The 12370-nt window shown below is 36.7% G+C and overlaps 1 protein-coding gene across 3 annotated transcripts in view; it reads right to left on the bottom strand.

Annotated features, from left to right (window-relative positions):
* Positions 1-424: 424 nt before the first annotated feature.
* Positions 425-12370, bottom strand: part of NETO1 (neuropilin and tolloid like 1) — a 71970-nt gene continuing 60024 nt past the window's right edge. The window contains exons 8-11 of one of the 3 annotated variants that reach the window (XM_065667901.1): positions 7289-7402; positions 4736-5294; positions 3504-3578; positions 425-2721 (exon numbers count right to left, since the gene is read on the bottom strand). In XM_065667901.1, the coding sequence (XP_065523973.1) occupies positions 3518-3578; positions 4736-5294; positions 7289-7402 (734 nt within the window). In that variant the 3' untranslated portion in view covers positions 425-2721; positions 3504-3517. The remainder of the gene's footprint in view (positions 2722-3503; positions 3579-4735; positions 5295-7288; positions 7403-12370) is intronic. The other 2 variants (XM_065667902.1, XM_065667903.1) reach the window with 2 other exon arrangements.

Here is a 12370-nt window from a genome sequence, read left to right as displayed (position 1 = left end):
TATACAGAATAAAATTAATTGAAATGAAATATTTCAGTTATAGCATTTTAATTGAATTCATTTTTGTTTATTTATTAAGAGAAAAATTTATAATTTGACTCTGTTCCCACAATATATGCATCTTTTGTCACTACAATAGTGTTTTTTTAAAGGTTATACCTAGTTATTAGACAACTTGTTTCTAAAGGAGTTTCCAAGATCAAGTAATCATTACCATTCTCACTTTGTCTGGCCTGCTCTGTTTATACAGGTCAACACTTCACTGGAAAAATCATTGCATTTCATTGTGTACTTCTCTAGGAGGTACTAGACCAACTCTGTGTTTCAGTGGGATTTAGGCACTTACATATAGCAATTTTAAAATCCAAGGCTTCAGCATTTCCCTAGGTGACAAATATAATTAATTCAAATCTGAATTCACATATTTAGATTTCTCCTTATATATTTATTTATACACTATTTCCATTAGCAAATACTTATAAATATACATAAATGTGTGTGCATGTTCATGTATTTCCTTCAGGAAGTCTTTCATTCTTCCTTGATTTTACAATGGATGCATGGATGTGCAAATAAAATATTTAAGAAAGGATCATGAGAGAGGTCTTGGAAAGATTAAGGAAAAAAACAGTTATAAAGTATATGAACTTGGTAAGAGATATTGATTTGTAAATGAACTACTAATATATGCTAAAAAATCCATATAATTCAAAGATGACTCAATGACTCTCGATGACTGCAGCCAAGGGAGGACTGCTTTTTTGCAGCTAACGTGATAACAAACAAATCAATCAAGCTAAAATCAACTTATGTAAAATACATTACAAATATAGTATACAAAAAAAAAAGGCAAATACCTGAAACCCTTGTTCTTCTCGTGTCATTTATAAATCACATTCATAGAAATTGTTTTATATAAATCAGATTACCTGTACTTTTAATTACACAAATTATGTATCATATATTTAAATAGGTGATATAGATCACCTTTTTTTTTGTGTCAATCTTTCGATTTCTTCTCAGCTACTTATGCTTTGGGAAGATCCATGGAATTCTTCCTACTTTTCCAATAAAACTAGAAATATTTTTATGTAGGAAAACCTAACAACCATGAATGACACAGTATGTTTAAGAAGGAACTGGGATTTGTTTTGAAACAGAATTTGGAAGACAACACTTTACACACTAATAAAACTATAATTTTATGCATATTGACTTCTTAAATGAGGGGGGGTTCAACTTTACATAATTGTGGCTTTTCAATCTGCAAAAATTCCTTAATAACATAGCCTCTAAAGTTTGATTTTGTTGTTGGTTACTAATGTTTATAGCATGAATTATGAATTTGAGTTTATCTTGAATAAGGAAATTTTTTGTATTTGCAGCACTAAAACTGAAGCCCAGCCATAACATTTGTATGACTGGTAAAAATGATAAAAATCTCTGCTACACTGAAGGAAACCTCCTACTAATTGCCATGGAAATAAATTAGTTAAGAGCACAGAATTGAATACAAAGGTTACCAGAAACCTTTTAACTGAAATTAGGCAATCACCAACTTTATGTATGATAGATTCATTTAAATAATTAAAAAAAAAAAAAAAGGCATTTTGCTTTTCAGTAAGTGAGGGATGAAAGACAGTTGATTCTCTGACGTACCTGTGTTTCAAGCTCCTAGAAGCTACATTTTGAATTTAATCTTCTGAATTACACAAGATTTGTATATTTGGTAAAAGAAAACATTGCCATTAAACTCAAGGTAAGAAATTATTCTACATTGTTTTATGTATTTTTATATAAAAAGTTACAAGTAGCAAGCATATGACACAGAAATGGAACAGTAACGGCAATAATTGTGAATGCATGCTTTTTACAATGTATCTAATAAAGGGTTTTTTGCCAACTCAAATATTCAGTAAACACACATGCAGATTATTTTCTCAATGTCAAATTCAGTCATATTGCTAGATGCTTATCCAACAAATATTTCTATCAAGGAAATTATGAATGGCTAAATACCTGATTTCAATAAATTCTTCCTGAAATTGGGAATTTAACTTGCAACAAAAAGAAGAGAGAAAAAGAGAAATGACCGATAAGCATAATAACCAAAGTCTTATTGCCTTCTAGTAATTTTACTCAACACTGTTTGCTGAATTTTGTCATGATATGAGAATAGCTGGTCAGAGAGTCCATAAAACCTCTAGCTGGTGTTTCCGAGGACGATAGTTTCATATTTCATTGTAGCATGTTCAAAATCACCCAGGAGCGCACTATTCTCAAGCAGTCTATATAATGAAAACAACGTACATATAACAAAAGTTCAATGAAAATCTTCTCCTACATATCACGCAACATACAAGTAAACAACAGACATAAAACATATCAAATAAAACTGAAAAAAAAAAAAAAAGGACAGACCTCAAGAGCTAATTTCTTCTTCAGGCTTGCAGCAAATCTCCGAATGTATTTAAAAACTAAGGAACACTTGGTGGCCAGCAGCCCAATTAGAAAATAATATATTATTGTGCAATGGGAATATTTTGCTAAGGAAGTGGGATATGTCTGTACTTCTTGGGTTTGGACAAAGGCAATGAAATGAAATTAGAAACATGTCCACTCTCAGAAATTGAAATAATTCACTGTAGATTTTTCCATTCAGAATTTGAAAGACTGCATGATTAGTTGTCTGAAAGCAAAACAAGTTAAAATATGTTCTCCCTGTGAGGAAAAATACAGAAAAAATATTTACCTAATCTAGAAGCAGTAAAAGCATTAACAGATTCTTTCAAAGTAAAATTGCTGTACAAATACATACATATAAACATGTATACACACATATCTAAGTTTATATACATATATACACATATACATATATAAATTGACAAACTAGCAGCTATCTACAACTCCATTATAAACATCTGAGATTATATTTATTAAGTGTTGATAACAACTTCTAAAAAAAAAAACAACCTACGAAACAACTCAAAAAAGGAAGTTTAATTTGCAAACACTAACGTTACTGCTACAGAATATCTAAATTTCTCAGTACTACCACATACCCTTCCCCTGACACCTCAACAGGTTGGATTAATAACAAGAACTGAAATTAGATAGTTCCATATCTTCCTGTCTTAGGTTAGATTACCAGGTTTTACATGCTATTTCATATGCTGGGACTCTAAATTATATTTTCATAAATAAAAAAAAAAAAAACCAAACAAAACACCAGAACCATGCAAAACATCTGCATTTATAAAGTGTTTGGAATGAAGATTATGTTTAGCTAGGGGATGACTATAATACTTTCAGGAATAAGGAATTATCAGATTTTGTTTTGTTTACAATGTGGTCATCTGTCTTTCAGTTTTCTCAGTATTCAAACATGGCACTCTCCAAACAAGGTGACATGTCATTTGAGAACTAACATGCATTTTAGTAATATAACAAATACAACGGAAAGCAACAAATTGTTCAGTTGTTGTAAAGGTATGTTTACTTACCTCAGTATTTTCTCTTAGACCCTAGTTGTGTTGTACTCAGACTCATGTTTGCTTAGAGACCCAATGAGGCAGAACCTGGAATGTTATGGCTATTTCATTCAAAATAATAATGTTTGCATAGAAAAAAATATATACATACAGATACTTAACAGTACAACTTGATAATCTGATCAATATTAATGGAACAATTTACATTGGCATGCAATTAGATTAAAATAATCACTTTTTTTAAGAGACAGAAATGCATTAATATGCAAAGAAAATATGGAGGGCATGTAAACAGTAACAAGAACTGCATAAATAATGCTTTTATGAAAATACAAATATATATAAAAAGTTTCTGTGGCTGGGTTTTTTTTCAAATAAATTGCTCATAAATGCTTTTGCATCTGCTTTTTTTCTTGTACTTGTAAAATTTTAATAATTCATATTTACAGTCTTAAAAAGTGCAATATACAGTAGAAATAGTTCTTTTGTTAAAAATATGCTTGACTTTTTTTAAATTTGTCAAATATTTGACAATTTTTTTATTGATTAGAAAGATTCATTTTAATTACATTCTTATGTATAAATATATAAATTTTCTTTATTCACTATGTTGTCTCATGTTCTAGTCTATCTACCTATATGTATGTTACTATGACAAAACTAAGACACTGCGATTAATAATGGAACAGCTACAGTAAAGTTTGGAAATATTGAAATTCAGTACATGAAAAATAATGTTTCATGTGAAAAGGGGTTTCTTTACTCCCGAATTATGCTTCTCATTACTGGCCATGCATCAAAATGAATATATGTATGTTTTTATTTATTCATGTATTGATTTAGAGACATTAGATCGATAGTGGATGATACTCAAGGGCACCTCAGTTAAAAGGAAACCACATGTATGTGGCTCTTATAAAAATGAGATTCACACAGAATCTTTGGTTTTTAAAAATTATACCTGTTCTCTGTTGACTTCTGTATGTATGTGAGTATGTGTAAAATGGTGAAAGAAAAAGACAATGTAGAAATGTAAAACTGAGATACAGGGTCCTTCAGGAAACAGGAACAGAGATGAGAGAGAGACAGGAAGAGAGAGATAATATAATGGTATGTGCTATCAGGAAACAGAAATTCAAACAACAAATAAAGAAGAAATATGTCTTTACTGAATAAAGTGTGAATATGTTTGGGCAATCAAGTCCTTACACAATAGTCTTCATCAAAAATCTATTGATACTGACCGCTGAACAGCTTTATCATGTCTGGACAGCCTGTGACTTGTGGTTGGTACCTCTTCAATTTCGTCTATCTCGCACGCATCTGCAGCATCTTGTGAGTAGCTATGCTTCATGACAAGGATATTTCTCCTGTTCATGGGCTGAATGAGTGGTTTTACAGGCTGGGGTTGAATTTCTGTCAAGACAGAAGCATCTCTTGTGCTGAGGTTACTACGGCTGCCCTTAATGCTAGACACTTGTGATCCACAGTGATGGTCATGAATGCATTTTGAAGAGGATCTCCGCAGTTTATGATAATTTTCAAAGTCATCTGCAACATCAGCAAGGTCAGCTGTAGGCCCTGTCCCTCTGAGGGTGCATAACTCATAATGAGGAGGCTCAAATACCTCTTGAAACACGGTTTGATCAAAGTCTGTTTTCCTTTGGACAAATTTTTTACGAGGCTGCTTGATCTGTACTATAACAGAGATAACAATGAGGATGATCACAATGCAAGAAGTCACTCCAATTATAGTCCCACTGGTATTTGTAAGTTGGTCCAACAGGTTAGCTTTTCTTTTTTCTGTGTGACAGAAGAAAAAAAAAAGGCACAGCATTAATTGCAGTTTGAGAGACTCATGAGTCCCATGCTCTGCCAGTGAGGAGGGGTATAAGAAACCGTGAGGGAGTAGAGACAGGACACCTGGCCCAAACTAGCCACAGGGTTATTCCATACCACAGCACATCATGCCCAATATATAAACTGGGGGCAGTTACCCAGAAGGGGTAGATCGCTGCTCAGGTTGGGCTGGGTATTGGTCAGCGGGTTGTGAGCAGTTGTATTCTTTTATTTCCCTTATCATTATTATTATTGGTGTTACAGAAGTTGTTTGTGTTATACTTTAGTTACTGGACTGTTCTGATCTCAACCCATGAGAGTTACATTCTTTCGATTCTCCACCTCATCCCTCTGGGAGCAGGCGGAGAAAGAAGAGGGGAGAGTGAGCAAACAGCTGCGTGCTTCTGAGTTTCCAGCTGGGCTTAAACCACGACAGTTCTTTGTGGTGCCCAAAGTGGCATCACATTACTTCTCTGTGATTTGCTTTCGTATGGCTGCAGACACATGATATGGTGACTGAGCCTTGTAGAACTGCTGCATGTCAAAAAGCATTCACATAAGTCTCCCACAGGCATAGCAAGACTGAACAACAGTGATTAGGTTGCAACACCCAGTTTAGTGTAATTTTTCTTGACAATTTAAAGTGTATCAAAGGGCTTAATAAAAAGCTTTTGAAACTAAAGTTATTGGCACCAAAGCAATAACATCAATCTCTTCATAATCTCCTAGATAACAAAAATTAACTTTTCAGTACTCCCCATTGCGTGCTTTTGTAGTGTCACCTGGGGTTTCTCTCACTGACACAGGCTCTGGAGAAGTAGCAGAATTAGAAAAAGCAACACAGCAACAAGCAACATTTTTGTTGGAATCAGTCAGAAAATAAGAGAGGATAATCTCACAAGGCCCAGTAGAAAGGTACTTGACAAATTAAAGGTGAAAATAATTCTGTAAATGAGAGTGGGGAAGTTTTTCTGTTTTTTTCTCCTTGCTGAATAAATAAACAGATAATTATTTCTCATTCATATATTTAGTTTCTTTAAAGAATATTATGCCATTTACTGTGTTCTTTTGAAGTACGTTTTCATTTGTGTTTTACCCTATTGCACTGCTTGTCAGGATTTTACAGGCTTCAGCAGACTTATGGCCTGACTGCTAATCCATCTCATTCTGATTTTTTTTCTTGATTGGTTCCTAAATTTGGCATACCCCATGTTTCCAGGAACAAATCTGCAGCAGACGGAGGGCAGGGTGGGAGGGAAGTAAACTATCTCCCTAGCTTTCAATGTCAGATTGTTAAGCTCTTTTCCCTGAAAACAACACAGATGCTGATTTATTTTTCTTTTAATTTTTTTATTTTTTTCCCTAGAAACACAGAGCAATATTTAGACACTGTTCTCAGCACCTGGTTAAGAACATCAGCTCCCACCCGTGAAAGAGATATTATGCTTGATTTCCCGTGTTTATTCCTTGCTCTTCAATTTCTCTTGATTATAGGTAGATTTGGTTGCTTTTTTACAGTGTTAATTACACTTCACCTTGGATTTTTAGCCCACCTGGGCTGTTACAGGTATGGAATGTAGCTAGAAGACACCTGCTACCCGTATGTTACTCCACTACAAAGGGAACTATGACAAACAAACCAAAATATGACTTCTAATTACATTTTAGAGTGTATAGGAAACAGAGACCAGGTGATCAGAAAGCTTTCCAGAAGGACATAACCAGCCAGGAGGACATAACCAACACAAAACACCAAGCAAAACAAATGCAGACACTAAAAGGAAAACCCACCCGTAATTTTACCTTTCTTCATTTTCTCAATTGCTTGGCGTATGCTCTCCCTAAATTGTTCTTCCTGAGCTTTGACCCATCTGGCACATACTTAACAAGAAGCTAAGGATAATATGCTGTATCCCATGCAGGCAAAATGACTTGACATTTCTAGTTATGCACATTACCTTTGCAGTGGTTTTCATCCCAAGGATACACACAATTCTGGAGTCCATTGCAGACCAATGTATTATTAATACACATATTACTGTGGCAAAAGAATGCGTTGGCTTCACAAGGGGCTAAAAACAAGAAACAAAAAAGCTGATATTAAGCAGTAAATCATTCAGCTCTCTGTGACAAACATATCCAGGAGTGATCATGCAATCTGTGACAGAAAAAATCTATACAACACAGGTTTCTTGAGCTTATTCAGTAGTTGCCATGCAGCACTGAGAGCACTCATGTCATACACTAGTTATTGTTCTGTGGCAAAAGATTTTCAGCTCTGAAACAGATGGACTTTCCTATAGTCTGACTCTCATAGCTGTAGTAGGCTGGCCCCCTGTACATTGTTATGGAGTCATTGATGTGTTACCAACAGTTTTAGCCACAGATCCAAAACAAAATTAACTCTATCCCAGCCATACGTAGTATATGAGAAATAATCTGTACTGAAGTTTGTTGCTAAAACTCCAGCTTTATATGAAAACTTGTGAATCAAAGAAGACATGTACTTAGTCCTCATACCAACTGTGCCTGGACATGTATACACAGAGAAAATAAATTTATTTTTAAAACATTTTGGTCATAGAAAGGCTACAGCTTAAAAAGGACCCTTTTGAGCACAGATATGAAGACTGGAAAAAAGCAACTGTCCTCTGCATCCCTGAAGTCTAGGAGAATCTAGGTCTAGGAGAATTATGCAGATTAAAACTGCAGGATGATGGCTTTGCTGATGTCCATTTAATATTACTGTGAAGAAGCAGCTTGGAAGCTATCAGGAGGAATTGTACACATCAGAAGGAACTGGGCTACTTGCTCGAGTTTTGGGAGATTTGTGTTAGCATTGTAAAGATGTACTCCAAAATTATGCAAGAGAGTAAAGTTAAATTACTCCTTATATTTATTTTTTTAAAACCAAACCAGAAGGTTCAGAAAAATAACTACAAATTTTATAAGTGTTAAATCTGGAAAAAAATAAACTGTTTATGTATTTTTTTTTAAGTCAAACAAACCACAAGCATTATTATAATTATTTTTAAAGGAAAGCTAAAAAATAGCATAAGACCCATAAGTAATCAGAAAGGAGATATTCATATTGTTGATACTTAGAATTTGATGCTCCATGGCAGTTTTTCTCCTCTGCAACTTTAAAAGCAGTTCCTATGACAACATATATGCACACTCCAGAGGCTGGCTCAGAGCAGATGACTGCTTCAGTGGTTTGCTAACTAAGGGTTGTACAGAGGATTTATACTGTAGAACTTAATGACTCTATATATCATGGCAAGAAATCCACTTTTCAATAAGTGCTGAAGTTCAGATATCCATAACTGACTATAATGTCTTCTTTAGAGCAGCTATGGTTTGTTAAACAAATAGTAAATGACATCAGAACTTGTGCACACTCCCAAATACTCAACTATCTGCTCAGATACAACCATATACATATACCGTATCTTTTAGCCAATGCGGAAAAAAGATGAGCCAGACTGGTTCTGCCCTGGTTCAATTTTCGAAAAAATCTAGTATACCATCCCCTAGCCTGAAATGACCCTAGCTGGGTGTTAAGTTTGTTACAGGAAGGATTTTACTTTAAACTGGACAGAAAGAACAGAAGAGCATGTATTTGTGGATTCCCCAGCACTGGGCACTTTTATGATTCAGCTGGACAGTGTGCTGGGACATCTAGTCTTGGTCATGCTTTGCCTAGAAAGGTTGCACCAGATGATCCTTGAGGTCGCTTCCAACCTGGCATTCGACAATTCTACAATACAGGTGTATTAGCAAGGAGCGTGCTTTGGGGAAGTGCTTATATTTCTGTTCTTCTCATTTGGGGACAGTGAAGGCTGAGCGTGGAAGATACTTCATCACATCATCCTGGGCTGCATCAAAAGGAGTGTGACCAATAGGTCGAAGGAGGTGATCCTGCCCCTCTGCTCTTGTGAGACCTCACCTGGAGTATTGTGTGCAGTTCTGGTGTCCTCAACATAAAAAGGACATGGAACTGCTGGAACAAGTCCAGAGGAGGGCCACGAGGATGATCAGGGGACTGGAGCACCTCCCGTATGAAGATAGGCTGAGGAAGTTGGGTCTGTTCAGCCTGGAGAAGAGAAGGCTTCATGGAGACCTCATAGCAGCCTTCTAGTACCTGAAGGGGGCCTATAGGGATGCTGGGGAGGGACTCTTCGTCAGGGACTGTAGTGACAGGACAAGGGGTAATGGGTTAAAACTTAAACAGGGGAAGTTTAAATTGGATATAAGGAGGAAATTCTTTCCTGTTAGGGTTGTGAGGCACTGGAATGGGTTGCCCAGGGAGGTTGTGAGTGCGCCATCCCTGGCAGTGTTCAAGGCCAGGTTGGATGAAGCCTTGTGTGGGATGGTTTAGTGTGAGGTGTCCCTGTCCATGGCAGGGGGGTTGGAACTAGATGATCTTGAGGTCCTTTCCAACCCTAACTATTCTATGATTCTATGATGTGATACATCATATAAGGAACCCAGCAGAGGCACTATTATCCTTTTACGCTGCAGCTGTAGTCCCTGCTTCCAGGTAAGACAAGGATCTTTTGGGAACTAGTTCTTTCCAACACACAGACAGGATCACACTGCCTGCTCTAAGCAAAAAAGTGAAATGGAGAGAGAGAAAATTTATGAAGGGGAAACCAAAGAAGACCTATGTAGCCACTCATTCAAGTTGCATGTTGATAAGTAGGAAGTATACAAGAAAGGAAGACCTACATGGCAATGGAGAAAGCACAAGGAGTGACAAGGGAATGAAACAAAAAAGAAACAGGATTAGGAAAGTTTATGTTAATAAAGCCACAAATAATACGAAGAAAAAAAAAAACAATCAAACACCAAAACACCAAAAAACATGCAGAATGGCAAGAAAGGCCTTAGAAGTGAACTGCTGAAGACAAGAGTATTGTATCTGAGCAGAAAGAACCTCCTAGATGTCTATGACATGCGCTTGCTGCTTTAAAATCTGATTTAATCCTGAATGCAACAACAACAAAAGAATTAATAGTGGAAAAACAACTCCCAGAAGAATAGACAGCAATTTAAGGGAAAGGACAGTTGTGCAAGGGTGAAATATAGGAATTTAGAAGAATGGTGGTGGTAAGCAGGAAAGGAGAACTAGAGGAAAATAGCAAAGGAATTGAAAGGAAGAGAAAGAGAAAACTGCACAGCAGACATAGGTGACATTTAAGACATTCTGTACAGAAAGGAATGATGAGATTTTATATAGAATGAAAAATATTAGGAAATGTTTCAGAAATTAGAGAGAAAAATAAGAGCAGATTTAAGAAGGGATAATTATACAAACTGATGGCAGGGAGACCGGGAAATGAAAGACAAGAGAAAAGAAGAAAAAAGAAAGAAAAATTCAGTTCCTCTAAATTGTGTTGTTGAACTCTGGAGGAAAGAGATGGTATGTGAATAAATGTCAAAACTAGATTAATAATGAAGCAGAGTAATTTCAGATTAAGTGCAACAAATTTGCATGAGAAAAACTCAATTCTAAGATTCCTAAACCTAATGACAAACAACTCCTTTTTTTTGTTCATGATTACAAAATTAGTATAGTCAGGTCCTCTCTGTGGTGTTGAACTTGGAGTGATTAAGCTGGACAAAAAAAAATCAATACATTCTCCACACTCTAATGAAGGCTTTCTGTTGGAATGAATGAAAGCATCAAGGGAAGCTGAAAATTTGTCAGTCCCACTGTATGCTGGAGGAATTAAGGGGTTTGCCCTTGAAGAGGCAGAACAGAGGGGTCTTGGGATGCTGCACCAAGGACATTCTAGTAATAGCAAAAAGATACATGAACTGGTAGTAAACAGGATTCTTTTACAGCAAGATCAATCTGGTCTGATGCTTTCCTGAAGCTGTTACAGAACACAGGATGAGAATGGAATCAAGCAGACAAAGCATGTGGCAGCAACACTCGATGGCTTAACCTAAGTCTTGAACACCATTTATGGCAATGCCTCAGTGTGTAAATACTTAAATATGAAGAAAGGTTGTGGATGCTTCCACAAAAAGAAGCTACTGCTATCCTTAGCTTCAACTAAATAAAGCAACACAAACCTCTCCACCCAGCAAAACCCCTACTCTGTCAGTCAGTGGTCTTCCCCACAACTATATAATGCCCTTTATATGAGACAGCAGCAGGAATTCACAGAGCTATGCCTTGAGCTGAGCAAGGATCCAAGTGAGAGTTTTTGGTTCAGGATTAGTAGGCAGCCCAGTGTCTGCCCACAGCCACAGATACTGTAGTTGGTGTCTGTCTGCTAAGAGCTACCCGATCAGGGATGAGAAGTAGATCAAACCTTCTTCAGAGATCTAGAAGAAGCCTTGTATTTGCAGGTCCTGGTCTTTATTGGGAATTTTAACCCCTTGATATGTGGGGAAAAAATACAGCAGGGCACAATAAATCCAGGAGGTTTCCAGAGTTTGTTGATGATAACTTCTTGACACAGGTAATCAGGCTGATAAGGGGAGTTCTGCTAGGCATCATACTTTTATAAGCAAGGAAGAACCAGTCAGGGATGTGACTGTCAGGTGCAGCCCTGCTGCAGTGATCATGAGATGGTGGAGTGTAAGTTGCTGCAAAGAGGGACTACGGCAAAAAGTGGGACCACGACTCTGATCCTTGGGAAGGAAAAAATTCCACTGTTGAGGGGTCTGCTTGGAAGAATGCCATGGGAGGTGGTCTTGGAAAGACAGGGGTTCCTGAAGAGTTTGTCGACTCTGTCAGATCACCTCCTCCAAGCTCAACAGAAGTCTACCTGGAGAAGCAGAAAATCAAGTGAAGGTGGCAGTCAGCCTGCAAATGAACAGTGAGCTCCTGACTAAACTCAAACATAAAAAGGACACATGAAAGGATAGCAGCAGGGCTGTAGAGGGCAACAAAAAAGACTTCTACGGGTATGTCAGCTGCTAAAGCAAGATGGGGCAAATGTGAGTGTGATGATAAATAGGGCAGGGGACCTGGTGACAAATGACATGGAAAAGACTGAGGTACTGTATGCCTTCTTGAGTTG

Source organism: Lathamus discolor, chromosome 2 (genome assembly GCF_037157495.1).
Source record: "Lathamus discolor isolate bLatDis1 chromosome 2, bLatDis1.hap1, whole genome shotgun sequence".
NCBI lineage: Eukaryota > Metazoa > Chordata > Aves > Psittaciformes > Psittacidae > Lathamus > Lathamus discolor.
This window is presented reverse-complemented; position numbering and strand designations above follow the sequence as displayed.